The following is a 26505-nucleotide window of genomic DNA, read 5'->3' on the forward strand; positions in this document are numbered from 1 at the left end:
CGAGGGCTGCGTGTCCCCATGTCCCCTCCCCTGTGTCCCCTGTGTCCCCAGTGTCCCCCACGCCCCCCCCCAACAGAGCCAAATGACCCTCCAGAGCAGCTTTTCATCTCCATTTATGAGATCCATACACAGTCAGCGCGGTCGGGGCGGTGGGGGGGGGGCGGGGACAGGGAGGGGACCCCCCCAGGGGACACTGCGGTGTCACCTGTCCCCCCCCACCCCGCACCAGGCTCTCAATGGGGGTGGGGGGAGAGGGGTCCCAAACAGTCATTTTGCAACAAAAGACACAGTTTTGGGGGGAAATGAATGTGGTCCCTGTCCTGGAGACAATAAATAGGGGGGGGGGACATGACACAGAAGGGGGGGGGACACACGAGGCGGGGGGGGGACACACGAGGCGGGGGCCGCGCGCAGGCGCTCTGCGGGTTTTAGCTTTTATTAAATAAAATATATTAACATATTCTCTCTCCAGTGCCCCCCCCCCGGGTTAGTAGCTAGAGCTGAACCCCAGAGACCCCCCCACGCACACTGGGGGGGCTGTTCCCATTCCCAGTCCTGTGCCCCCCCTGCCCAGTATAGCACTGGGAGAGGCTGGAAGGACCCCCCCCCCCCCCAGTTTGGCTGGATCGGGGGGGGCTCCCAGTTGTGCCCGCCCCCCCCCCCACCAAAGTGGGGGTTCGGGGGGGGTCTTTCCAAGGGAGATTCCCCAATGCCCTGGGGGGGGTGTGAGGTCCCCCCCATGTCACCACCTGCACTGGGGCTGCCACTGCCCCCCCATCATGTCACCTGCTTGTCCCCTCATTGCAGCCCCTGGGGGGGACACTACAGCTGTGCCCCCCCTCCCTATGGGGCTGAGGCCTCACAAACTCACTCCATCCTCCTGGGGGGGCCACAACCCCCCCCCCAGCTCATCCGTGCCGCTCGCCCCCTCCCGACCTGCCCCCTCCTTCGTCCCCATGTCCCTGTGTCCCCCCCCAACATTGGGGTGGGGGGTGGTCCTGGTGCCTGTCACCCCCCCAGTGCCACAACTTGGACTGGGCGGGGGGGTCCCTGTTGTTGTCCCCCCTCCCACTGAGCGCTTGGGGGGGTCCCCTAGGAACAGCAAAGCGCCACCCCCCCATACCCCCCCCCACACGCAGAGCGGCCCTGGCAGGTGGGGGGGGGGGGGGCGTTAAGACTTGGTTAGTGACCGCGCCGGGCCCCCCCCGCCTGCCCGGGGCCGGAGAGGCGCTGGGGGACACGGGGGGGGCACAGCCTTCATCCTCCTCCTCCTCCTCGCCCCCCCCTCAGGCTTTCTTGGGCGGGGGGGCCAGTTTGATGATCTCCTCCTCCGAGGGCTGTCGGATGATGTCTGTGGGACACAGCGCCATTGGGGGGGGCTCCACCGTGTCCCCCCAGCCAAAGCCACCCGGACCCTGCCCCTTGTCCCCGTCCCCATGGGGAGGTCACTTTTTTTGGGGGGGGGGGGCTCACCCTTGTACTTCTTGGCGCTGGGGATGCGGGTGAGCTTGGTGTCCACCTCGTCCTCCTCGGAGATCTTGAGCACCTGCGTGCGGTACTGAACCACCATGGTGAGCAGGTCGGGGCGGCGCGAGATCTCGAAGATGTGCTCGATGTACGACAGGTTGTCTGCGGGGACACGGGGACGCGCGCTGGGACACCCCGGGGATGGGGAGCGGGGAGGGATGGGGACCTGGGCAAGGGACAGGGGATGGGGACTAAAGCGTGGGGCACGGGACAGGGAACGGGGCGAGCAGCAGGTGACAGAGATGAGCGGGGACGGGGACTGGAACCAGGAGAGGGGACAGGAGCCAGGCTGGGGACCACTGGGATAGGAGTGGGGACCAGGGTGGGGGACAGGGATCAGGGCAAGGGACTGGGATGGGGACAAGGAAAGCAGACAGGGGAACAGGATGGGGATGGGGACAAGGATGGGGACCAGGATGGGGATGGGGACAAGGATGGGGATGGGGACAAGGATGGGGACCAGGAAAGCAGACGGGGGACCAGGATGGGGATGGGGACAAGGATGGGGACCAGGATGGGGATGGGGACTGGGATGAGAATCGGGATGGGGACCAGGAAAACAGACAGGGGACCAGGATGAGGATGGGGACAAGGATGGGGACCAGGAAAGCAGAGAGGGGACCAGGATAGGGACTGGGATGGGGACTGGGATGGGGACAAGGATAAGGATGGGGACCAGGAGAGCAGACAGGGGACCAGGATGGGGATGGGGACCAGGATGGGGACAAGCATGGGGATAGGGACAAGGAAAGCAGACAGGGGTCCAGGATGGGGATGGGGACCAGGATGGGGAACAAGGAAACAGACAAGGGACCAGGATGGGGATGGGAACACGGACGTGGACCAGCCCCGGGCAGTGTCCAGGGCTGGGGACCAGGACCAGGCGCAGGGCCAGGGGGGTGTCACCTCTGCCCAGCTTGTCGTGCTTCTCCAGGAAGGCGAACCAGTGGTGGCTGGTGGCGATGGCCTCCCCCTCCCCGCTGGGGATGTCCTCCTTGCAGGCCGACTTGAGCTGCTCCAGGTCCTCGGCCGTGATGTTCTGCGCCAGCTCCTCCAGCAAGCTGCGGTACTCGGCCATGGCTGGTGCCACCGGCGTCACGAGCTGCCCGGGCTCAGCCGCCGGCCCCCCCGGACCCCCCCGCGCGGCGCCAGCCGGGCTCCTCTGGCCCGTGACTCATGTGATGCTCACGGGATGTGACAGGGACGGCGGGACCCGCTGTGTGTGTCTATGTGTGTGTGTGTGTGTGGCCCCCCCGGCGCAGAGGAGCCTCGCACACCGCGCCCTGTCCCTGCGCGGACCCCCCCATGGCGTGGGCTGACCCCCCCCGGTACAGCACAGCCCCTCCATGCACCCACCGCATCCCTGCGGGGTGGGGGGCGCCAAGAGGACCCCCAGCACCAAGCACGGATTGGGGGGGTGTGTGGGGGTCAGGGCTGAAGGGGGGGGGGTGTCACACCCTATCCCCCCCATCCATCCCCTGTTGCGCCTCGGTCACCATGGCAACCGCTGCCACCCACCCCGGGGATGCGGTTGCCGTGGCGATCGCAGCCTGGCCGCCCTTCGGGGCTCCTCCTGTGTGTCCCCCACCCCCTTTCCCCGGGGGGGGGGGCACCTGTGGGTGCTGAGGGGGGGGACCCCACAGACACGGGAGGACACACAGACACATGGGGGGGACACACAGACACTTGTACCCACCGCGCTGCTCCCCGACGGCACGTGCACGCATGCGCCGCCCCCCCCCCCGCATCTCCCCCCCGCACACGCACACTCGTGCGTGAACCGTAAACAGCCCCCCCCCCCCCCCCCGCAGACACCTGCACGCACAGACACCCCCACCCCCGCACGGACACGTGTGCACGCGCGTGCACCCACCCCCCCCGCTTCGCACCCACACCCCCCCACCCATTCACACCCCCCACACCCATCACGCCCACACCCAAACACACTCACACCCCCCCACACACACACACTCATGTCCCCGCCGTGTCCGGCCCCTTTAAGGCCGCCGATGACTCAGCCCCTGGCCCGGACGCCTGGGTCCTTCCGGGCGGGGGGGTGCGGGGGGTGGGGGCGGGGACCCCCCCCCCTCCCCGCCGTGGCCGCTTGCCCGTTCCCAGGCCCGGCGGGTCCCGCCCGAACGCCTGGGTTCCCCCGCCCTCCCCCCCCGCCGCGGCCTTAGAAAGAATGGGGGGGGGATGCCCGAGCCCCCCACCGCGGGACCCCCCCCCCCCCATTCACGCGTCCCATGCAAAACGCCTCATGAATATGCACGAGGGGCGTGACCACACGGGGGCCCATTCACAAGGGCGGGAGGGGCGGGGGGCGCCTAATCCCGCGGCGGGGGGGGCAGGACACGGAGCCGGGGAGAGCAGGACACGGAGGTGGGGGGGGAGGACACGGGTGGGCCGGTTCCTTCCAGCCTTTGTCTCCCCCGCTCCGGCCAGGTGCGGGGCGAAGGGGTGGGGGGTGGGGGGGCGACAATCACTGTCCCCCCCGCCGGGACTTTGGAGCGGGTGGCGACAGCGGGAACGGGAGAGAAGAGCCCCCCCACCCGGACCCCCCCGCAGCCCCGGGGACAAGGGGCCTTTGTGCAGCGGGAGCAGCGCAGCGCCGGCCGGGGCCGCCCCCAGGTCCCCCCCGCGACAACCCGAATCACGGTGCTGGCCCCACGGCCACGGGCCCGGCCCCGCGGGCACCGTCCGGCTGCGTGGGCAGCGGCACCGGCCGCGGGGTCCCCCCCCCGTGTCCCGGGGTTCTCGCCCTGCCCGCGGCGGGAGCTGCATCCCCCGGGACGCGCATCCCACATCTGGGGCGCATCTGGATGCGCCCCCGCCCCTCCCCGTGCCTCAGTTTCCCCACACGGGACAGTGCGGAAGCTCCGTGGGGCGGAGCACGGGGTGTGGGGGGGGAGATGAGTCGTGGCCCCCCCAGCCCTCCCCGTCCCGGGGCAGCGCGGCGGAAGAGGCGGCTCCACCGCCGCCACGGCCCAGTTTGGCCCCAGTTTGGCCCCAGTTGGGCCCAGCCCGGCCGCGTGACCGCCTCACGCGCCCCCTCCCACCCGTGTTCCTGGGGAGTCCGGCCACGCAGCCGCCCCCAATTCACCCACTGGCGGCGGGGGGGTACCCTGCCCCAGGGTACGGGTGGCATCCCGGAGCTCCGCGGGTACTGGGCGGCACTGGGAGCACTGGGTGGCAGCGTGGGGATGGGGCGCGGGTGGGGGGACCCCGCGTCCCACGGGGCCCGGGTGGCATCCACGGGGGATGAGGAACACGCCGGGTCTCGGGTGGGGATGGGGGAACCGGGGGGAGCATCGGGATCGGGTGGGGATGGCGAACCCCGTGTCCCGCGTGGGGGCCGGGACCGGGTGGCACCGCGTGGACCCGCGGGTCCGGACAACCCCCCCAGCTCCCTCCCCCGCAGGTCACGGGTTCGCGTCCCCCCAGGGGAGTGAAAGGGGAAGTGGAAGAGGCGGGCGAGACCCGCGGAGGGGGAGGCACCGGCTGGGGGGTGGGGGTGTCCTGGCACCTCCGGTAGCACCGGAGCCGTTAACCCCTTCCTGGCCACGGCCGGGGCGGGGCATCGCGCGTTACCGGGGCGGGGGGGGCATTACCGCGGCGGGGGGGATGTCTAGTACCGGAGCGGGGGTCACTACCGCGGCCGCTGCCCGGCTGAGGGGACCGGGACCGCGACCGGGATCGCGATCGGGACCGTGATCGGGAGCGGGACCGGATGGCGGCGGCCGCCACCTGCATCCGGCCGCGGTTCCGCTCGCGGTCCCGTGTGGCGGCGGGAGCCGCCGGTGCCCGCGCAGCCCCGCACTTACCGGCCGGCTGGGGCGGTGCCGGTGGCGGTGGCGGTGCCGGTGCGGCCGCTCGGGATCGCGGTGCTGCCGCTCTGAGCAGCGGGGCGGGGCTTAGCTGGGCGGGGCTTAGCTGGGCGTGTCTGCGGGGGCGGGGCTTAGCTGGGCGGGGCCGGGGAGCCGCCCCGCCCCGCGGGGACCGTGGGTGGCTGGGTGGGAACACCGATCCTTGATCTCACCCCCTCCCCATCCTTTTGGGGTCCCTGCCTGCGACCGTCACCCCAGGGAAGGGGCACAGTGGGACACCCACGAGTGTCCATGTCCCCGTGGGTGTCACTGTCCCTCCAGGAAGCCCCACAGAAACAACCCCCCCTGGGGTTTCTCATCCACATCTGGCGTGTCTCCAGTCCCCCTGTCCCCGCCTTGGTGACACAATGTGGTTCTTTGGGGACTTTAATGCCTCGCGCAGGGCCAGGGCTGGGAGCAGAAGCCCAGTGCAAGGCCTAGTCGTCGTCATCGTCATCATCTTCATCATCGTCATCATCGTCATCATCATCATCATCGTCGTCATCATCATCATCATCGTCCTCATCGTCCTCGTCATCATCCTCGGTGTTGATGTCCCCAGCCAGCACGTCCTCCAGCCACCCCTCCAGCTCCTCGGGGCCCGGCAGATCCTCCTCGTCCGCCATCTCCAGCCACACGCTGTCAGCCTGGGGACACCGCGGGGGGGACGTGGGACAGGCAGGGGACAGGGCGGGGGGGGCACCGGCCGCGGGAGGGGGCGGCGGGGGGGACATGGGGCACTTGGGTACAGGACAGACTGGGACCCCGACTCCCAGATGCTGCCTGTGATGAGCCTGTTGGGATTGGGTGACACTGGCTGGCATGGGGGGACACGTCTGGGGTGCTTGTGGGGGGACATATCAGGGGTCCTCGAGGGGGGGACATGTCAGGGGTCCCGGGGTGGGGGGACACTCACATCAGTGACATTGACCACCCCGATCTGGGGCCGGGACAGGTCGATGTTGAAGGTTTTCTCCCAGTAGGGAATGAGCTGTGGGGGGACACACACATGGGTCAGACCCCCCCATGGCCACCTCCCAGCACTGGGAGGGGTCATGTGGGGTGTCCCCCCCACCAGGGGGCCGGTACCAGTGGGAAATCGCCTGGGTCGATCCAGATGATGCTGAGGTCGGGGTTGTCCGTGTTGTCCTGGGCCACGTCCTTCAGGATCTCCAGGAACTCAAACCCGTCTGTGGGGGGGGAACCGGGGTTGGGGGACACCAGGACCCCCCCGGACTTCTTGACCCCCGCACTGGGCTCCCTGACCCCCCCTGGGCCCCTCCCTCACCCGGATCATCCTCCTCTGCGAAGGCCACGATGTGGATCCCATCCATGTCATCCTCCTGGGGGGACACGGGCCGGTGTCACCAATTGGGGGGGGGCTCCCTGGGGGTCAAGGTGGTGGGGGCAGGACCCCCCCCAATCCCTGTCCCCCCACGCTCACCCATGTCTCGTACATGCTCTCAGGTTTGAGTTTCCGCAGGGTGGCCCTGTGAGATGGGGGACAGTGAGGGACACCCCCAAACCTGCCCAATTCCTCCCCCCCCACCCCGAGATGCTGCCCCCCCCACCCCCAAGCTCTGCTGTGCAACTGTGGGGCTGCTCAGATGGGGGGGCAGCGGCTGGGGGGCGGGGGGGGGCAGAACACCCGGGATGGATCTGGAGGGGTGGGGGGCACCGGTTGGGGGCTGAGCCCCCCAACACCACCGGCACTTCGCGGGGGGGAGGATATGCAGGGTCCCTCCATCTCCCCATCTCCAGCGGGATTGAGGCCGCGGCGGGGGGGCAGGTTGATCCGGGGGGGGATTAAGGCTGCGGAACATCCCGGCAGCGCTCGGGTTTAACCCTGCACTGCCTGCCCCTCCCACGGCCCGGGGGGGGTCAGCCGCCCCCCAACACCCCCAGAACCGCCCCCCACCCCTGAGGCCTCACAAACTCATGTCACCGCAGGGACTGGGGACAGGGGGAGCAGATTGGGGGGCTCGGGCCCCACTGGGCACTGGGGGGGCCCCCCCCTCCGGTCTTCCCCATCCCTGATATCCCCCATCCCTGCGGCTGCGGCTGCCCTGGCAGTCACCGGTCCCCATGGCAACCGCCTCCCCATGGCAACCTGTCCCCATGGCAACCGCCTCCCCATGGCAACGGTCTCTTGTAACAACCATCCTCCCTTGGCAACCTGTCTCCATGGCAACCACCACCCATGGCAATCACTTTCCCATGGCAACCGCCTCCCCATGGCAAACACCTTCCCAAGGCAATGGTCTCCCGTGGCAACCATCCCCCTTGGCAACCCCTCCCCATGGCAACCATCTCCCATGGCAACCACCTCCCATGGCAACCACTCTCCTATGGTAACCATATATCCCATAGCAACCACATCTCCCATGGCAACCACTTTCTCATGGCAACCATATTTCCCATGGCAACCATCTCCCCTGGCAACCATCTCCCATGGCAACCACTTTCCCATGGCAACCACATCTCCCATGGCAACCATATCTCCCAAGGCAACCCCTCCCCATGGCAACCATCTCCCATGGCAACCACCTCCCATGGCAACCACTCTCCTATGGTAACCATATATCCCATAGCAACCACATCTCCCATGGCAACCACTTTCTCATGGCAACCATATTTCCCATGGCAACCATCTCCCCTGGCAACCATCTCCCATGGCAACCACTTTCCCATGGCAACCACATCTCCCATGGCAACCATATCTCCCAAGGCAACCCCTCCCCATGGTAACCATCTCCCATGGCAACCACCTCCCGTGGCTCCCGGTCCCCCCGGCACCCCTGGGAACACCGTGTGAGGGTGGGGGGGCTCCCGGGCCCCCACCGCTTGTGCTCCTCCACGAAGGCCACAATCTCCTCCTTGCTGCTGGGCCGCCCGGGGATGGTCACCGGCTCCTCCATGAAGGGCTCGTAGAAGTCGATCTCGTTCAGCTTCAGCGTCAACTTCTTGGCTGTCTGGGGGTTGGGGGTCCCTGAGCCCCCCAAAGGAAGGTTGGGGTCCCCGAGCCCCCCCCAGGACCCCCGACCCACCTTGCTGTCGAAGGTGGCAAAGAAGGAGATGTAGGGGTGGAATTCCTCTGCTGCTGCCTCAAAGGCCTTGAAGTCTGGGGGGACAGGGATGGGGCTGGTAGCAGAACTGGGATCCGGCACCGTGATCCGACACCGGGATCCGGCACCGGGATCTGGCACCAGCCCCTCCAGACCTGGTCTGTCCTGGGGGGCTCTGACTCCAGAAGGATCCCCCCAGCCCCACAGTCAGAGTTGGTCCCTCGTGAAGGGACAGGCAGAGGGATGGATGGAGGGATAGACAGAGGGATGGATGGATGGATGGATGGAAGGATGGACAGAGGGATGGAGGGATGGGTGGATGGAGGGATGGGTGGATGGATGGATGGAGGGATGGAAGGATGGACAGAGGGATGGATGGATGGAGGGATGGATGGAGGGATGGGTGGATGGATGGATGGAGAGATGGAGGGATGGAGGGATGGATGGATGGAGGGATGGGTGGATGGAGGGATGGGTGGATGGAGGGATGGGTGGATGGATGGAGGGATGGATGGATGGAGGGATGGGTGGATGGAGGGATGGGTGGATGGATGGATGGAGGGATGGAAGGATGGACAGAGGGATGGAGGGATGGATGGATGGACGGACAAGCAAATGGCTGATGGATTGGGGGCTGTGGGCGTGGTGCTGGGGGGGATGGAGGGGACAGGGGGACACGGGAGGGGACACCAGGAGCTGCCCCAGCCCCATGTACGTTCTGAGTCCTCGTTCTTGAAGTAGCCAATGAGTTTGGGGTCGTCCTCGATGTTCTCGAAGGCCTGGAGCTCATGCTCGCCCTCGATGAGCTCCACAGGATCGTCCAGCACCTGGGGGGCAGCACCGGGGTCCCCAGGGACCCCCCCGAGTGAGGGGGGGGCTGCCCGGGGGGGTCAGGACTGGGAGGGGTCAGGACTCCTGGGTTCCCCCAGTCACACAAAGGGGGTTCGGGGACTCGGATTCCTGGGTTCCCCCTGGGATAGTGATGGGGGTAGAGGTTGGGGGGGTCCTGGATGGGATGGGGGGGCTCACATCCAGCAGGAACTCCACCAACGTGTCAGCCGCCAGCTCCCCGTCGTACTCGATCACCTCGTCCTCCTTGAACACGTAGATGCTGTCCTCCTCCGTCAGCCCTGGGGGGTCAGGGGGTCCCTGTGCCAGGTTTGGGGAGCTGGGGGGGTCCCTGTGCCTTGGAGGGGGGGATCTGGGGGGTTCCTGTGCTTGGGGGGGGTCACCCTTACCCAGCTTTTTGGCCAGGGCCGTGTCCTTCTCGGAGTCGACGAGGCCGAATCCGACCCCCTTGTCCTCCAGCACCTGGGCTGCCAGCTGGGGGGACACGGCGCTGGGGACACCAGCCGTCCCCACTGTCCCTTTGTCCCCACCAGTGTCCCCAGTATGATGTGGGTGCTGGTGCCCTAGTCCATGTCCCTCCCACCAGCATCCCCTGGTCCCTAAAGTGGCCCCAGTGCCACATGGATGCTGGTGCCTGTCCCACCACTGGCCCCTAGTTCCCACCAATGTCCCCAGTGCCACCTGGGTGCAGCCACCAGCATCCCCCAGTCCCCACCAGTGTCCCAGTGCCCCACCAGTGTTCCCAGTGACACATGGGTGCAACCATCAGCATCCCCCTGTCCCCTCCAGTGTCCCTAGTGTCCCCTGGATGCAGCCACCAGCATCCCCCAGTCCCCACCATTGTCCCCAGCGCCACCTGGGTGCAACCCCCAGTCCCACCAGCATCCCCCAGTCCCCACCAGTGTCCCCAGCTCCCCACAACCACCACTTCCCCGGTGCCGCTGCGTGTCCCCCCGTGTCCCCAGTGCCCCGCAGGGTCCCCCACCGTGTCCCCCGTGCCCACCTCCAGGACCAGCTCCTCCATGTCGTGGTGTCGCTGGGCCCCCCGGTCCCCCGCCGGGGGGGGCCGGTGCAGCAGCGCCAGCACCGGGAACCGCTTCAGCAGCGCCCGGTAATTGCGCAGGGTCACGGGCACCACTCGGTCCGCCCCGTCGTACGTGGGGAAGTCGAGACCCCCACCCGGGGACCCCCCCGGGATCGCGGTCCCCAGGGCCAGCAGCGCCAGCGCCCACCCCCACGGCCCCATGGCCCGGAGTGGGGGGGGGAAGACGGACACGGACGGACAGACGGCGGGAAATAGGGGGGGCGACCCACGGACCTGCAGAGGGGGACGGACAGACGGGGGTGGGACTGACAGACAGACGGACAGATGCGGATGGGACGGGTGGACGAGCGGGGATGGGCGCACAGCCAGGGGACAGACAGACAGCTCCGGGGGCAGAGAGACAGACGGACGGACAGCTCCTGGAGAGGGACGGACAGACAGACACAGCCTGGGGGACAGACGGACACAGCCTCGGGGACAGACAGACGGGTTCCCTCGTGTCCGGGGATGGATGGACGGACAGACAGACAGACGGAGCCCGACTGGAGCGGCGCAGGGGACGGACAAACAACCCCTGCTTGGTCCTAGTAGGGGGTGACAGGGACAGACACGGCCCCTTCCGGCCCGGTCAGGAGGGGACAGACGGACACAGCCGGGCGGGGACACACGGACACCTGTCCCCTTCCCAGCCCCGGGGTGGCTTAAGGCACAACGGGGGGGCAGTGACACCCTGATCCCCCGACCCCCCCGGGGCACGGGGGGGGCTCAGGGCCCCGGGGGGCGCAGGGTCCGGCCGGGGGGCTCAGCCCCGTCCCCCCCTGTCCCCTCCTGTCCCTTCTTGTCCCCGCCGCCGCTCCAGCTCCATATTAAGCCAGGAAAGAAGAGCCGGGGAGGGGGGGGCTAAAAATAAGGAGCCGTGACCAGTGTCCCCCGCTTTGGGGTCCCCAGAGCCCCTGCTTGGGGACAGGGACACCCCCGAACTGGCCCTGAGAGCAGCAAGATGGGGGTCCGGGTGCCCCCCCCCAACGCAGGGACCCCCCACAGCCCCACAGTCACCAGCTGCCCCGCTCCGTCATAGCGGGGGGGACGCGGGATTATTGTCACCTCTGTCCCCTGGGATCGGGTGACCACCCGCTCTGCTGAGCGCGGGGAAGCGGATCCCCCCGGGCTGGGGGGGGTCGGACCCCCCCATGGCCACCCCCGAACTTGGGGGGAGAGCCAAGGAACCACCAGAGACGGGACCCCCATTATTGGGGGGACACCCCCGTGTGCTGGGAATTGGGGTGCCCGGACCCCCCCCCCACCAAGGTGCCAGCGGGCACAGGGGGGTCCTTGTCCCCCCCCCGCCCCGGTTTCGGGTGACCCTGACTCGGATCCGCCTTATTTTTAACCTGGGGTGACACCCAAACCCGGCGGCGGCGAAACCGGAGCCTGCGCCCCCCCCCGCGCTGCTGACTCAGCACCCCAACCCCCGCCATGGTCCCTCTGCCCCCCCCAGAGCCCCCCCAGCACAGACCAGTGCACAAAAGGGTTAAACTGGTTTATTGCTCTGAAGTTGGGGTGTGGGGGGTGTGTCTGGGTGCTCCGTGGGGCGCCCCACGCACTCCTGGGTCCCCCCCTGACTGGGGGGGGGCCGACCCCCCCACGCTGTGCCCCCGGGGTTAGTAGGGGGGTGCAGGGTGGGGTGAGGGGGGGGCCGCACGGGTATTTAATAGTAGGTCTCCTTCTCCACCCAGCCTGCAAAAGGGGGGGTGTCAGTGGGGTGAAATGGGGGGTGTCCCCCTCCCAGGTTCTGGGGGTGTCCCCCCATCTCTCCTGGGGATCCTCTTTTCCCATGGGGGCTCCCCGTGTCTCCCCACCCCCGATGGGTGCCCCCACCCGCCCTGGGTACCCCCCAACCCCTCCCTGGGTGGCCCCCACTTCTTGGGGTGCAGGTGCCAGCCCTGAGGGTGGGTTGGGGGGGGGGGCAGCAAACCAACATGTGGGGTCGGGGGTGGGCCAGTTTGGGGGGAGCAGCGATGATTTTGGGGTGCAAAGGGGGGGAAAGCCCAATCTGGGGGGGTTTAGGGGTGCAGGGGAGAGCGATGCCCACCCGAGTGGGGTGATACCCGTGGAGGGGTCACACGGGGGGGGTCACTCACCGCCGGGGTAGCGGCGCAGGATGAGCTTGCGCACCTCGTCATAGGCGAAGATGAGGAGGCTATAGGGGAAGGCGCAGAACCACCAGGTGACCCTAGATGGGGGGCGGGCAGCGTTAGTGGGGGGCACCCATGGGTGGGGGGGCGCCCCCCATCCTCCCGGACTCACTTAAGGGGGTACATGCGCAGGGCCACCCCCATGCCGGGGCAATAGGACAGGAACGCGGCCAACGCCGTCTCCTCCAGCAACCCGAAAATCAGGATCTTGTTCCTGCGGGAAGACAGCACCATGGGGGGGTGGGTGTTGGGTGGGGGGCACCCATGGGTGCTGAGGTTTCGGGGAATGGGGGGGGTGACCCACTTCATGCCCTGCTGGAAGACGGAGTTGCGGCGGGTCTTGCAGATGATGAGGTCGGCCCATTGCACCACCACGATGCTGGCGAAGAACGCCGTGTGGCACGTGAACTCCACCACCTTGCGCTGCTCGTACGTCTGGGGGGGGGCACAGCCTCAGCGGGACACCCCCGAGACCCCCCCGGGCACGGGAGAGCACGCACAAGCACGCACGGTGCGGGTGCATGAGCGTGCAAGGGTGTGCAAAGGGTTAATGAGGGTGCATGGGGTTGCATAAGGGATGCACGAAGGTGCATGGGGGTGCATGGGGGTGCACGGGGGTACATTAGGGGTGCATGGGGGTGCACCGGGGTGCATGGGGGTGCACAAGGGTACATTAGGGGTGCAAGGGGGTGCACAGGGGGTGCATGGGGGTGCACAAGGGATGCACGAGGGTGCACAGGGGTATATGAGGGGTGCATGGGGGTGCACGAGGGGTGCATGGGGGTGTACAAGGGATGCACGAGGGTGCATGGGGGTACACGGGGGTGCAGAAGAGATGCAGGAGGGTGCATGGGGGTACATGAGGGGTGCATGGGGGTGTACAAGGGATGCACAAGGGTGCATGAGGGGTACACGGGGGTGCACAAGGGATGCACAAGGGTGCATATGGGTGCATGGCATTGCACAAGGGATGCATGAGGGTGCATGGGGGTACACGAGGGGTGCATGGGGATGCACGGGGCGGGTGCAGGAGGCCCCACGCACCCACTCCTGGCCGTAGGAATCCTCCAGGTCGTTGGTGGAGCGGTCGTCCCAGGCCAGGCGGATCCCCACCAGCGTCCCGGGCAGGAACCCGTTCTCCGCCAGGATCACGAAGTAGGTGAAGAACCCGCCCAGCGCCTGGATCATCCCTGCGGGATCCACAACGGGGAGCAGGGATCAGTGCTGGGATCAGCACTGGGATCAGGGATTGGCACTGGGATCAGAATCGGGATCAGGGATTTGCACTGGGATTGAGGATTGGGACTGGGATCAGGGATTGGCACTGGGACCGGCACCGGGACCAGAGATCAGCACTGGGATCCACTGGGATCAGGGATCAGCACAGGGATTGGGGATCAGTACAGGGATCAGGGATTGGCACCAGGATCGGGATCAGGGATTGGCCCCCAGATGGGGGATCAGCACTGGGATCACATCCCAGGATTGGGGATTGATGCCACCTGGGGGGACGTCCCCCTGGCACCTCCAGTGGGCGCCCGGTGTCCCCAGTGTCCCCTGTCCCCCCGTGTCCCCATCACATCAATCTGCCCATAGGCCCTTGTCCCCCCCATCCCCCATGTCCCCCCCATCACACCGATCTGCCCGTAGACCCCTGTCCCCCCGTCCCCATCTCACTGATCTGCCCATAGGCCCCCGTCCCCCCCATCGCACCAATCTGCCCATAGACCCCTGTCCCCCCTTGTCCCCCGTGTCCCCCCTGTCACACTGATCTGCCCATAGGCCCCTGTCCCCCCCTGTCCCCATGTCCCCCCCGTCACACCGATCTGCCCATAGGCCCCTGTCCCCCCCTGTCCCCATGTCCCCCCCATCACACCGATCTGCCCGTAGACCCCTGTCCCCCCCTGTCCCCATGTCCCCCCCATCGCACCGATCTGCCCGTAGGCCATGCTGATCAGCCTCTCATTCACCAGCTTGTCCGTCCGCGGGTTCCGCGGCTGCCGCTTCATGATGTCGCTCTCGGCCGCCTCATAGGCCAGCGAGATGGCGGGGACCTGGGGGGGACCAGCATCCGTCACCCCCCTGTCACCCCCGTCACCCCCCGCGACCCCCCGTCCTCACCATGTCGGTGCCCAGGTCGATGCAGAGGATGGTGACGGTGCCCAGGGGCAGCGGGATGTTGGCGATGATGAAGAGGAGGAAGGGGGTGATCTCGGGGATGTTGCTGGTCAACGTGTACGCGATCGACTTCTTCAGGTTGTCAAAGATCAGGCGGCCTTGTGGGGGACACAGCGGGGTGTCACCGGGGTGTCCCCATCATCATCCTCCTCCCCATGGGTTCATCCCTGACCTTCCTCCACGCCGGTGACGATGGAGGCGAAGTTGTCGTCGAGCAGGATCATGTCGGCCGCCTGCTTGGAGACGTCGGAGCCGGCGATGCCCATGGCGATGCCGATGTCGGCTTTCTTCAGTGCCGGGGAGTCGTTCACCCCGTCCCCCGTCACCGCCACGATGGCCCCCTGGGGACACGGGGGTCAGGAACCGTGGGGACGGGGCGTGGGGTGTTGAGGGGCATGGGGACACCATGGGGACACCATGGGGACAGGGGCACTCTGTGCACGAGGCTGGAGACACCTTGGGGCACAGGGATGGGGACACCATGGGGACACTACAGGGACAAGAGCACTGTGGGCATGAGGATGGAGACACCATGGGGACACCATGGGGACAGGGGCACTGTGGGCACGAGGATGGAGACACCTTGGGGCACAGGGATGGGGACATCATGGGGACACCATGGGGACAGGGGCACTGTGGGCAGAAGGATGGAGACACCATGGGGCATGGGGCCACCATGGGACCACCACAGGGCCACCACGGGGACAGGGGCACTGCGGACATGAGGACGGAGACACCATGGGGACACCAGGACGCCTTGGTGTAGGGGGCCAGGGGCACCGCACGGAGCACAGAGATGGGGACGGAGTGGGGCACAGGGACCACACGGAGCACAGAAGTGGTGGCACCATGGGGACATCGCAGGGCAGCAGGGGTCACATTGACAGGGGCAGCAGGGGCCACGGGGACAGCAGGGGCCACCTGGCGCTGGCAGCCCTCCACGATGATGAGCTTCTGCTGGGGGGACGTGCGGGCGAAGACGATCTCTGTGTGGTTCTTGAGGATCTCGTCCAGCTGCTCCGAGCTCATGTCCTTCAGGTCGGAGCCGTGTACCACGCAGGCCTTGGCCTCCCTGCGTTTCGGACGGAGGTTAATGCCCTCGTCTGAAGGCCACGGGCCTCTCCTTGACCTCCTTTTCCTGGCATCATGTCCTATATTATCCTGGTTCTTATTACAAGTACACAAAATAAACACTCTGGTGTTTTTGGTCTGGGGACCAAAACCTGACCAACTGAGTACACCATCCCATTCACGTGGTACTTCATATAAAAGTGGGAGATCACGAGGATCTCGCCCCGTTTCCTTATGGTGACATTAGGAGAGGACCTTGCGAGTCGTCCCTGTGAACTGAGGCCAGTGACAGGCTGAATCCAGCTCCGGCTGGCTGGAGAATCCAGTCCAGGACTTCGGCTGCCGGCTCTGCAGTTGCCGGGACTTTCAACATTGGGTTTGTATATTTTGTATTATTTTCTCTATTTTACCAGTAGCATTAGTAAAACACTTAATTTTTCCAACTCTCTTCTCTCTGTCCTTCTTTCCCTCCTGATCCCCTGTCCTTAGCGGGAAGGGGGGAGACGGAGGGGCTGAAAGGAGAAGTGGGGAGAGGGGTTAACAATACCCCTGCCATGGTTTTATTGTCACCTTGACACCTCCTCAGCCTCCTCCTCTCTTCCTGAAAGCTCAGTCTGTCCCACAAAACAGTTTATGATCCTACTGAAGATTTTACAAACTATGCAGCCACTATCTAGTGCTGGGTCGTCTTGCTTAGACCATCCTTATGCCAAGAAAGGTTGAAATAAGCCCCCGCTTGGGGGGCTGGACCCCTGGGACCCCCCAGTTCCCCCCCTGGCACTGGCACCTACCGGGGGTTGACCTGGCTGACCGGGATGTTGAGCCGCGCCGCGATGTCCTCCACCGTCTCATTGCCCTCGGAGATGATCCCCACGCCCTTGGCAATGGCCTTGGCCGTGATGGGGTGGTCCCCGGTCACCATGATCACCTGGGGGGGGACGCAGAGGGATCACAACCCGCTGGGGGAGTCCCCAGGAGGTGCAGAGATGGGGCAACCCCAAGGGAGCTTGGCAATGGCCTTGGCAGCGATGGGGTGGTCCCTGGTCACCATGGGCACTTTGTGGGGGCACGCAGAGGGGTGACAGCCCGGGAGGGGGGCCGGGGGGGTCTCACCTTGATGCCGGCGCTGCGGCACTTGCCGACGGCATCGGGGACGGCGGCGCGGGGGGGGTCGATCATGGACATGAGCCCCACGAAGACGAGGTCGCTGGTGGGGAAGTTCACCTCGTCGGCGTCGAACTTGAACCCGCGCGGGAACTTGTCCGGGGGCAGGTAGAGGTGACAGAAACCTGGGGGACACGGGCGGGTGATGGGGTGGGGACACGCCCGAGCCCCCCCTGCCCTCCCCTGGTGCTCCTCATCCTCGCTGTGACCTCCTGGTGACACCTTTGACGCCAGGTCCCTTGTGCCCCCTATGTCCCCCGTGTCCCCAAGTGTCCCCAAGTTCTTACCCTCTCCCCCCAGCTCGTGTCTCCTGCCATATTGCCCATGTCCCTACGCCCTCATGTTACCCACATCCCCCGTCCCCATGTCCCTTTGCCCCCACATCCTTCACCCCCCTGCCACCATGTCCCCACACCCCCTATGTCCCCCACATCCCCACGTTCCCCACAACCCCATGTCCCTCATGTCCCCCATATCCCCATGTTCCCCACATCCCCATGTCCCTCATGTCCCCCATATCTGCATGTCCCCCATGTTCCTGACATCCTCACGCCCCTTACATCCCCACGCCCCCCATGTCCCCCACATCTCCCATGTCCCCCATATCCCCATGTCCCCCGTGTTCTCCACATCCCCGCGTTCCACATGTTCCCATGTCCTCAAGTCCCTCATGTTCCCCACATCCCCATGTCCCCCATGTTCCCCATATCCCCCATGTTCCCCACATTCCAACGTCCCACATGTCCCCCATCTCCGCACATCCCCATGTCCCCCATGCCCCCCCCATGTCCCCCACATCCCCCACATTCCAACATCCCCCACATCCCCCATCACTGCCCTGTGCCCCACAGCCCCGGTACCCCCTGCTCACCCAGGACGCGCTCCCCCAGCCCCCCCAGCTCCAGGTAGGCGTTCTGAAAGGCCTCGCGCATCTCGGGGTCCAGCGGCAGCTCCTGGCCCTGCAGCAGGATGCGGGAGCAGCGGTCCAGGATGCGCTCGGGCGCCCCTTTCATCACCAGAAGATGCCCCTGCGGGTCGTCCTCCCGCTCATGGATGGACAACTGCGGGCACAACGCGGGACGCTGGCACCGCGTGGCACCCCAGGACCGTCCCCGGGGTCCCCACGGCCACCGCCGGTCCCCCCACACCTGGTATTTATTGGTGGAGTTGAAGGGGATCTCGGTGACTTTGGGGTTCTTGTCCCGCATCTTCTTGACGGAGCCGCAGGAGAGCTGGATGCACTTGAGCAGCGCCGACTCCGACGCGTCCCCCGCCGTGTCCCTCTGCGGGGACAGGCGCTCAGGGTGACACGGTGACACCGCCACCGTCCCGGCTCTCCGGGGAAGGGTTCTGGGGGTACCTTGGAAATGGAGATGTTCTCCTGGCCCGGCTTGAAGACGGCGCGGTTGCAGAGCCCGGCGATGCGAGCCAGGGCCGCCCAGGTGGGCGAGCGCTTGTCGAAGGTGGCACCTGGGGGACAGCGGCCCTGTCAGTCACCCCAAGTCCCCACCCTCCGCTGGGGACACCCCCTGTGCTCCCAGAGGTGCCAGGAGGGTGACATCTGGATGCAAGGGTAAGAAAAGGGGTGTCCTGGGTGCTGCTGGAGTTTGGGGTGCTCCGGGTGCCCCCCACCCACCCGACTGGTCCTCGGTGGTGTCGGCCTCGTGGATCTGGTTGTCGAACCACATGTGCGCCACCGTCATGCGGTTCTGGGTGAGGGTCCCGGTCTTGTCAGAGCAGATGGTGGAGGTGGAGCCCAAGGTCTCCACGGCCTCCAGGTTCTTCACCAGGCAGTTCTTGCGCGCCATGCGCTTGGCCGTCAGCGTCAGGCACACCTGGGGGGCGCGGGGGCGCCCATGGGGGTCAGCGAGCACCAGGCATTGCTGGGAACCAGCGCTGAACCAGCAAAACCAGCACCCATCACCTCCCTCCCAGTAGAACCAGCACCCATCACCTCCCTCCCAGTAGAACCAGCAGCCATCATCTTCCTCTCAGTAGAACCAGCAGCCATCATCTTCCTCCCAGTAGAACCAGCACCCATCACCTCCCTCCCAGTAGAACCAGCACCCATCATCTTCCTCTCAGTAGAACCAGTACCCATCACCTTCCTCCCAGTAGAACCAGCACCCATCATCTTCCTCCCAGTAGAACCAGTACCCATCATCTTCCTCCCAGTAGAACCAGCACCCACCACCTCCCTCCCAGTAGAACCAGCACCCACCACCTCCCTCCCAGTAGAACCAGCACCCATCATCTTCCTCTCAGTAGAACCAGCACCCATCATCTTCTTCCCCGTAGAACCAGCACCCACCACCTCCCTCCCAGTAGAACCAGCACCCATCATCTTCCTCCCAGTAGAACCAGCACCCATCATCTTCTTCTCAGTAGAACGAGCACCCATCACCTCCCTCCCAGCAGAACCAGTGCCCCCCACCCCACCCCTCTGCTCCCCTGGCCCTCACGGTGACGGTGGCCAGCAGCCCCTCGGGGACGTTGGCCACGATGATGCCGATGAGGAAGATGACGGCCTCCAGCCACGTGTAGCCCAGGATGAGGGAGAGGATGAAGAAGGAGAGGCCGAGGAAGACGGCGACGCCGGTGATGAGGCGGATGAAGTGCTCGATCTCCATGGCGATGGGCGTGCGGCCCACCTCCAGCCCCGAGGCCAGCGACGCGATGCGCCCCATCACCGTGCGGTCCCCCGTCGAGATGACGATGCCGCGGGCGGTGCCTGGGGGGTGACACCAACCAGGGAGCGGTGACACAACCCAGGGAGCGGTGACACAACCCAGGGAGCGGTGACACAGCCAAGGACCCCCCCAAGAAACCCCCTGGCACGGGCAGGGACCCCCAGGACCCACCTTCCACGCAGTTGGTGGAGAAGAAGCAGATGTTGCGGGTCTCCAGCGGGTTCTCGTGGGTGAACTCGGGCGAGCGCGTCTGCGGCTCCGACTCCCCCGTCAGTGACGAGTTGTCCACCTGGGGGGGTGACACGGGGTGGGTGACACGCATGGGGGCTCAGCTGGATGGAACCCCGGGCCATGGGGGTCACAGGGTGGCCAACCCCATTGTCCCCATGCCAGCCCGATTATCCCCGTGCCTCCTGGTGCTCCCCATGTCTCCCGGTGCCCCAAATTTCTCCCCGTGCCCCCCACCTTGCAGCCGTGGGACGAGATGATGCGCATGTCGGCGGGGACGCGGTCCCCCCCCTTCACCTCCACCAGGTCGCCCACCACCACGTTCTCCGCGTTGATCTGGATCTTCTCGCCCTCGCGGATCACCAGCGCTTGCTGGAAGGGGTGACAGGACACCCTGAGGGACACCCTGAGGGACACCCTGAGGGACACCCGGGCACCCTAAGGAACCCAGGCACCCCCAACCCCCCCTGTGCCCCCACCCGGGTCCTACCTGGGGCACCATGTTCTTGAAGGAGTCCATGATCTTGGAGCTTTTGGCTTCTTGGTAGTAGGAGAAGCAGCCGGTGACGATGACGACGGCGGCCAGGACCACCCCCAGGTACAGCTGGGACCGGGTGGCACCTCAGCACCGCGGGGTGCGGGAAGGGACCCCCCTGTGCCAACCTGGCCCGTTTGCCCCCCAAGACTGCAATGGAGCCCCCCCTGGTGCCTGTGTCCCCTGCAACACCCATGTCCCCACGGTACCTGTTCCCCCCCAAGTAAGCACCCCAGGGTGCTCAAGGACCCCACGGTGCCCACGTCCCCATGATGCCTGTGGCCTCCCAAGGGTGCCTGTGCCCCCCCGGGGTCCTCGTGCCCCGCCATGGGTGCCCATGCTCCTACAGCACTTGTGCACCCCATGTCCCAACATCCCCATGATGCCTGTACCCCCAAAAGTTGCCTGTGTCCCCCAGGGTGCCCGTCCCTCTCAGGGTCCCCATGCCCCCCATGATACCCATTGCCCCCCCAATTCTCGTGATGCCCACAGCCCCCCCATGATGCCTGTGCCCCCCAAGACGTGCCCGTGCCCCCCAAGGGTGCCCATGCTCATACAGTGCTTGTGCACCCCCCCGGTGCCCATGTCCCAACATCCCCCTGATGCCCGTGCCTCCAAAAGGTGCTTGTGCCCCCCAAAATGTGCCTGTACCCCGCCTAGGTTGCTTGTGCCCCCCCTAGGTTGCCTGTGCCCCTCAAAGGTGTCTGTGCCCCCCAAAAGGTGCCCATGCCCCCCAGGGTCCCTATGCCTCACACAATACCCATGGCCCCCCAATCCTCATGGCCCCCCTATGACACCTGTGCCCCCCCCCCAAGTTCCTTGTGCCCCCCGCCACGATGCCCAAACCCTCCCATAGTTGCTGGAGAGCTCATCCCCCATGGTGACCCCCTCATCACCCCCCAGCCCCCCTCTAACCGCCCCCCATGGCACACCTGCTCACATTGTCGTTGGAGGGCTCGTCCTCCATGGTGACCCCCTCATCACCCCCCAGCCCCCCGCTAACCGCCCCCCATCGTGCCCCCCGCTCACGTTGTCGTTGGAGGGCTCGTCCTCCATGGTGACCCCCTCATCACCCCCCAGCCCCCCTCTAACCGCCCCCCATGGCCCCCATGGCGCCCCCCCTCACGTTGTCATTGGAGGGCTTGTCCCCCATGGTGACCCCCTCATCAGCCCCCAACCCCCTCTAACTGCCCCCCATGGCCCCCCATCGTGCCCCCCGCTCACGTTGTCGTTGGAGGGCTCGTCCTCCATGGTGACCCCTCATCACCCCCCAGCCCCCCTCTAACCGCCCCCCATGGCGCCCCCGCTCACGTTGTCGTTGGAGGGCTCGTCCTCCATGGCGGCCTGGATGCCGTAGGCCAGGAAGCAGAGGATGGCGCCGATCCAGAGCAGGATGGAGAACCCCCCGAAAAGCTGCCGGCAGAACTTGACCCACTCGGGGGTGGTCGGGGGGGGCGTCAGCGCGTTGGGACCGTCCTGAACCAGGATCTCGGCCGCCCGCGCGTTGGTCAGGCCCTGGGGGGGACACACGGTGCCACCGGGGACGGGGGGACAGGAGGGGATGGGGTCCCAGGCAGGGGACACCCTGAGGGTGATGTGGGGTGTGGCTGGGGGGACCCATGGGGATGGGGGCACAGGTGGTTGTCACCCATGGGGACAGGGTGGCAGGAGGGGACAGGGGTCAAGGCTGGGTGTCCCCATGGGGACAGGGTGGCAGGACACGGGACACATGTGGGTGTCCCCCATGGGGACAGGAGGGGACCGGGGACATGGGTGAGTGTCACCCCTGGAGACAAGGGACACTGGTGGGTGTCCCCCATGGGGGCAGGAGGAGACAGGGGACACAGGTACCCACCTGTGTCCCCTACCTGTGTCCCCTGTCTCCTCCTGCCCCCATGGGGGACACCCGTCACCCCCAGGGGCAGGAGGGGACAGAGGACATGGGTGGCTGTCACCCATGGGGACAGGGTGGCAGGAGGGGACACGGGACATGGGTGGGTGTCCCCCATGGGGACAGGGTGGCAGGAGGGGACACGGGTGGGTGTCCCTCGTGGGGACAGGAGGGGACAGGAGACAAGGGGACAAGGGACACTGGTGGGTGTCCCCCATGGGGGCAGGAGGAGACAGGGGACACAAGTGGGTGTCATCCCCGGGGACAGGAGGGACACAAGACACCAGAGTGTGGCACTTGGGGACATCTCACCCGGGACAGATCCACCTGGTACTTCCTGCCCAGCTCATCCAGGGACAGCTTGTGGTCGTCCTGTTGGGGACACATCCCCCATGTCACCCCGGGAGGGGCCGCGCCAGCTGCCCCCCCGTCCCCACTGTCCCCCCGGTCCCCTGCTCACCAAGTTCACCTCCTTCTTCAGCTCATCCAGCTCCTTCTCCTTCTGCTTCCTCTTGCCCCCCCCATTCTCCGAGGTGGTGGCAGCGGGCGAGTACTCGCGGCCGGCCTGGGGGGACACCCATGGGGACAATGGCACCGCCGGCGTGGGGTCCCCCCCGCCGCACGGCCCTCGCCTCGTGGGGGGCACGGGCATTACCATGGGCATGGATGTCACCGCCAGCATGGGGGTCACGGTGGCCACGGGCATCGTCGAGGGAACGGGCGTCACCGGGGCCGCGGGGGGGGCTGCGGGCACCGGGGGCAGCGTGGGCATGGGGGGCACCGCGGGGTGGGGGGGACACAAGTAGGGGGGGTGACAGTGAGGGCAGGGGTGGCACTGTGGCCATGGGGGGGGTCACTGTCCCCAGGGGCATCACTGTGGTCACTGGGGTGACCCCAAGGTGCGGGGGTGTTGCTTTGTCCATGGGGGGGGTCACCGTGGTTGGGGGGTGGGTCACTGTGGTAATGGGGGTCACACTGTGGTCATAGGAGTGTCCCCAGGACTGGGGGAAGAGGTGACACTGCAGTCATGGGAGTGTCGCTGTTCCCAGGGGGGTCACTGTGGCCACAGGGGTGTCCCCAAGGCCACGGGGGTGTCGCTTTGTCCATGGGGGGGGTGTCACTGTGGTTTGGGGGGGTGGGGTCACTGTGGTCATGGAGGTGGCACTGTGGTCATAGGAGTGTCCCCAGGACCAGGGGAAGGGGTGGCACTGCAGTCACAGGGGTGTCACTGTCCCCAGGGGTGTCCCCGTGGCCATGGGGGGGTCCCCACAGCCCGTGGAGAGGGACACGCCACCGACACCAGCAATGTCCCGGAGAGGCAGGGGTGTCACGGCGGGCAGGGGACAGGCGGGGGGTGACACGGCAGCAGGGGGTCCCCGGGGCTGGCAGGGCTGGTGACACGTCTGTCCCCGCGCCCGGAGCTTGGCAGGAGCAGGAGGGGCCGGGGGGGGCCGGGGGGGCCGATGCGCTCATGGAAAACGGCCCCGGTGCCAAGAACAACGGCCGGGGCGGGGGGGTCGTGTTACCGCGGGGACGGGGACACGGGGGGCGCGCACACACCCCCCCGCGGGGCGACATCTCGCGTGGGGAAGCTCTGTTGTTTGTTCCCCCCTCCGCGGGGACACTTTGCACGGGTGGGGGGGTCCCACTTGCTGCAGCACCCCAGGATTTTGGGGGGGTGGTGGGTGTCGTGTCTGTGTCCCCCCCACGTCGGTATTTCCCTGGGGTGACTCGGGGGGGGACACCCGGGGACGGGACACCTACGTTTTCCGGGGTGACCCCTTATTTGGGTGGGTGCCGGCGTGGGGGTCCCGGCCGTGCCAAGTGGGACGGGGGGGGGCCGATAGGATGGGGGGGTCCGGGCGAGGCGCCAACCCCAGCTCAGGGCCCCCCCGCGGCCGTTGCCACGGCAGCCGCGACCCTGGCGCTGAGCAGCCGCGGGCACGGGGCCATGGGCACGGGTGGGGGACGGGCACGGGGGGGGAAAATGTGTGTTGGGGTACAGGGGGGGTCCTGGCGGGGGCACCCCGGCTCCGTGCCTCAGTTTCCCACCATCGGGGACCCTTTTTCCCCCGCATTCCTTCCCTGAAGAGAGGGGGACCCAGGCGTCCGGGCAGCTGCCCACGCGTGTCGGGGGTCACTCGGGAACGGGTGGTTGTGGGGGGGGTTGACAGTGTGTGTGGGGGTGTTGGCGCGGAGGTGAGGGGGGTGTCGGTGGCACCACGGGGGGTGCAAGACGCCCGTGGGTGGGTGCCGGGGGAAAAGTGCCCACGGGTGACAGCGGTGCCCCGCGTAGGGGGTGCCCAGGGGTGGGGGTGCGGGTGCCAGGGGCAGGTGCCGGGTCCCCGCAGGAGTGGGTGCCTGGGAGTGGGAGGGGGGGAGTGTGTGGGTGCCCCGCGTGGGTGGGTGCCTCGCGTGGGCGGGGGGCGCCCCGGGCCGCCCCTACTCACCCCTCTGCCCATGGCGCTGCCGTCGCTGCTCCCGGCCCGGGGCGCTCGGGGGGGACGGCGGCGGAGGCGGCCGAGAAAAACCCTCCCGGCCCCGCCCGGCCCAGCCCCCCCCGCCCACCCGGCCGGGCCGGCCCCCCCCAGACCCCCCCTCCATCCCCCAGCCCCTCCTGGCCGGACACGGACCCCCCCGCCCGAACCCCCTCCCCTCTCCACTCCCCCTCGTTATGGGTCGGGGGGGGCTCCTCCCGCCTCCCCCGGCCCGTGCAGGGGGTCTCCGGGCCCCCCCCCGCCCCGCTCCCAGCCCCCCCCACTGGAGGCAGCCGTGGGACCCAGGCGTCCGGGGCGGTGGGGGGTCCTGGCCGAGCGCTGGGAACCCAGGTGTCCGGGCGGGATGGGATGGGGGGGGTGCCCTCTCCTGACCCCCCCCCGCGCTGACCCAAAGCTGAGGGGAGGTGTCAGGGGACCCAGGCATCCGGGCCCCCCACATTGACCCCCCAGCTCGCCGGAGGGGGGGGACAGGACACCTGCGTCCCTCCCTGCAGCCCCCCCAGCGCAGGGGGTGACCCCAGCGGGGGGGGAAGTTTGTGGGGGGCGGGGGGGGGGGGGGTTGATCCCCACCCCAGCGTGTCACCAATTCTCGCAGCTGGGGACGCTGGTGCCACCAGGAACGCGGGGTGGCTAAAATTAGCTGGGGAAAGGCCAGGGCCAGGAGGGGACACTGTGCCAAGGGGGGACACTGTGCCGGGGGGGGGACACTGTGCCCAGGGACAACTGTGCCCAAGGAACTGACTGTTCCTGGCGACCGGCTGTGCTGGGGACACGGTTGTGTCTGTGGTGGCTGTGCTGGGGACACGGTTGTGCGTGGGGACACGGTTGTGCCTGCGGTGGCTGCGTTGGGGACACCGTTGTGCCCTGGGGACCGACTGTGATTATGGTGACTGTGCTGGGGACACGGTTGTGCCTGGGGACCGACTGTTCCCAAAGCCCTGGGGTTGTGCCTGGGGACACACGGTTGTCCCCAGGGACCAGCTGTGCCAGGGCAGTGCCCAGTGTCACATCCCGACACACCCCGTGTCCCCCCTCCCAGCCCCAGTGCCCCCAGTCCCGCTCTAAGGTCCCTTCCCAGTGCAGCTCCCTCCCTGTTCCACCCCCCCCAAAACCCCCCAAGGTCCGGCTTAGTCGCCATGGCAACCGTCAAGGGCAGCTCAAGGGCATGGGGGGGGCACGCCCGTGGGGCCCACAGCCCCCTGCACCAGTGCCACCAGTCTGCACCAGTGCCACCAGTGTGGCCAGCATCCCCGCTCTGCTGCACCGCTTCCCAGGTCCAGCCTGGAGCTCCCAGTGCAGCCCAGTATCCCCAGTCTGGACCAGACTTCCCAGTCTGTACCAGCGACCCATCTGTCCCAGTATCTCCCAACCTGCCCCAGTTCCCCCCCAAACCTGCCAACACTTCCCACCTTCCCCAGCACCTCCCCGTCCATCCCCAGTCTCTCCCAGTATGCCCCAGTCTCTCCCAGTCTCCCCTCAACTGCCCCAGCAACTCACAGTCTCAGTGCACCCCAGTCCATCCCAGTCCCTCCCAGTTCCCCCAGTCCATCCCAACATTCCCCAGCACCCACAGTCTCCCCAGTCCATCCCAGTCCCTCCCAGTCCTCCCAGTCCATCCCAGTATTCCCCAGCACCCACAGTCCCCCCAGTTCTTCCCAGTCCCCCCACTCCATCCCAGTTGGGGCCGGGCACATCGAGGCCAG

At 67.2% G+C, this 26505-nt stretch overlaps 3 protein-coding genes across 5 annotated transcripts; all 3 read right to left on the reverse strand.

The window, feature by feature from the left end:
• Nucleotides 1–72: 72 nt before the first annotated feature.
• On the reverse strand, nt 73–5442 carry PEA15 (proliferation and apoptosis adaptor protein 15). The gene is made up of 4 exons (XM_082073148.1): nt 5352–5442; nt 2434–2607; nt 1474–1629; nt 73–1351 (listed from the first exon to the last, which is right to left on the reverse strand). Exons 2-4 carry the CDS (start codon nt 2603–2605, stop codon nt 1287–1289), a joined length of 393 nt encoding a protein of 130 aa, XP_081929274.1. The 5' UTR covers nt 2606–2607; nt 5352–5442; the 3' UTR covers nt 73–1286.
• A 322-nt stretch (nt 5443–5764) lies between these two features.
• Nucleotides 5765–11569, reverse strand: CASQ1 (calsequestrin 1). Its single transcript, XM_082073279.1, has 11 exons — nt 10311–11569; nt 9697–9781; nt 9488–9588; nt 9174–9285; nt 8441–8514; nt 8235–8365; nt 6838–6883; nt 6682–6736; nt 6483–6583; nt 6310–6384; nt 5765–6040 (listed from the first exon to the last, which is right to left on the reverse strand). Exons 1-11 carry the CDS (start codon nt 10551–10553, stop codon nt 5831–5833), a joined length of 1233 nt encoding a protein of 410 aa, XP_081929405.1. The 5' UTR covers nt 10554–11569; the 3' UTR covers nt 5765–5830.
• Nucleotides 11570–11877: 308 nt separating this feature from the next.
• On the reverse strand, nt 11878–24886 carry LOC309450435 (sodium/potassium-transporting ATPase subunit alpha-2). 3 transcript variants are annotated; one of them, XM_082073276.1, is made up of 24 exons: nt 24755–24886; nt 22960–23048; nt 22765–22869; nt 22617–22676; nt 21725–21928; nt 20369–20482; nt 20116–20250; nt 19822–19939; nt 19423–19691; nt 18597–18795; nt 18321–18430; nt 18109–18243; nt 17832–18021; nt 16910–17085; nt 16588–16724; nt 15647–15797; nt 14898–15066; nt 14669–14823; nt 14478–14601; nt 13592–13737; nt 12852–12982; nt 12660–12761; nt 12494–12585; nt 11878–12089 (listed from the first exon to the last, which is right to left on the reverse strand). In XM_082073276.1, exons 2-24 carry the CDS (start codon nt 23008–23010, stop codon nt 12061–12063), a joined length of 3102 nt encoding a protein of 1033 aa, XP_081929402.1. In that variant the 5' UTR covers nt 23011–23048; nt 24755–24886; the 3' UTR covers nt 11878–12060. The 3 variants fall into 3 exon arrangements, with proteins under 3 accessions (XP_081929402.1, XP_081929403.1, XP_081929404.1); XM_082073277.1 differs by lacking the exon at nt 22960–23048 and having other exon boundaries at nt 24755–24812; XM_082073278.1 differs by lacking the exons at nt 21725–21928; nt 22617–22676; nt 22765–22869; nt 22960–23048; nt 24755–24886 and adding an exon at nt 21443–21471.
• Nucleotides 24887–26505: the final 1619 nt, after the last annotated feature.

This window comes from Streptopelia decaocto, assembly GCF_964273445.1.
Source record: "Streptopelia decaocto genome assembly, chromosome: 26".
NCBI lineage: Eukaryota > Metazoa > Chordata > Aves > Columbiformes > Columbidae > Streptopelia > Streptopelia decaocto.

Excerpts from the sequence above, each read along its gene's own strand:
- CASQ1 (XM_082073279.1), bottom strand. The coding sequence starts at position 10,553 with ATGGGGCCGTGGGGGTGGGCGCTGGCGCTGCTGGCCCTGGGGACCGCG. Across the intron at positions 6,584-6,681 it reads CGCAGAGGAGGATGATCCGG|ACGGGTTTGAGTTCCTGGAG; the intron begins GTGAGGGAGGGG and ends CCCCCCCCACAG. Across the intron at positions 6,041-6,309 it reads GGGTGGTCAATGTCACTGAT|GCTGACAGCGTGTGGCTGGA; the intron begins GTGAGTGTCCCC and ends CGGTGTCCCCAG.
- LOC309450435 (XM_082073276.1), bottom strand. The coding sequence starts at position 23,010 with ATGCCCGTGGCCACCGTGACCCCCATGCTGGCGGTGACATCCATGCCC. Across the intron at positions 20,251-20,368 it reads TCAAGAACATGGTGCCCCAG|CAAGCGCTGGTGATCCGCGA; the intron begins GTAGGACCCGGG and ends CACCCCTTCCAG. Across the intron at positions 18,022-18,108 it reads ACTCCACCAATAAATACCAG|TTGTCCATCCATGAGCGGGA; the intron begins GTGTGGGGGGAC and ends TTGTGCCCGCAG.
- PEA15 (XM_082073148.1), bottom strand. The coding sequence starts at position 2,605 with ATGGCCGAGTACCGCAGCTTGCTGGAGGAGCTGGCGCAGAACATCACG. Across the intron at positions 1,630-2,433 it reads GCACGACAAGCTGGGCAGAG|ACAACCTGTCGTACATCGAG; the intron begins GTGACACCCCCC and ends GTGTCCCCGCAG. Across the intron at positions 1,352-1,473 it reads CAGCGCCAAGAAGTACAAGG|ACATCATCCGACAGCCCTCG; the intron begins GTGAGCCCCCCC and ends TGTGTCCCACAG.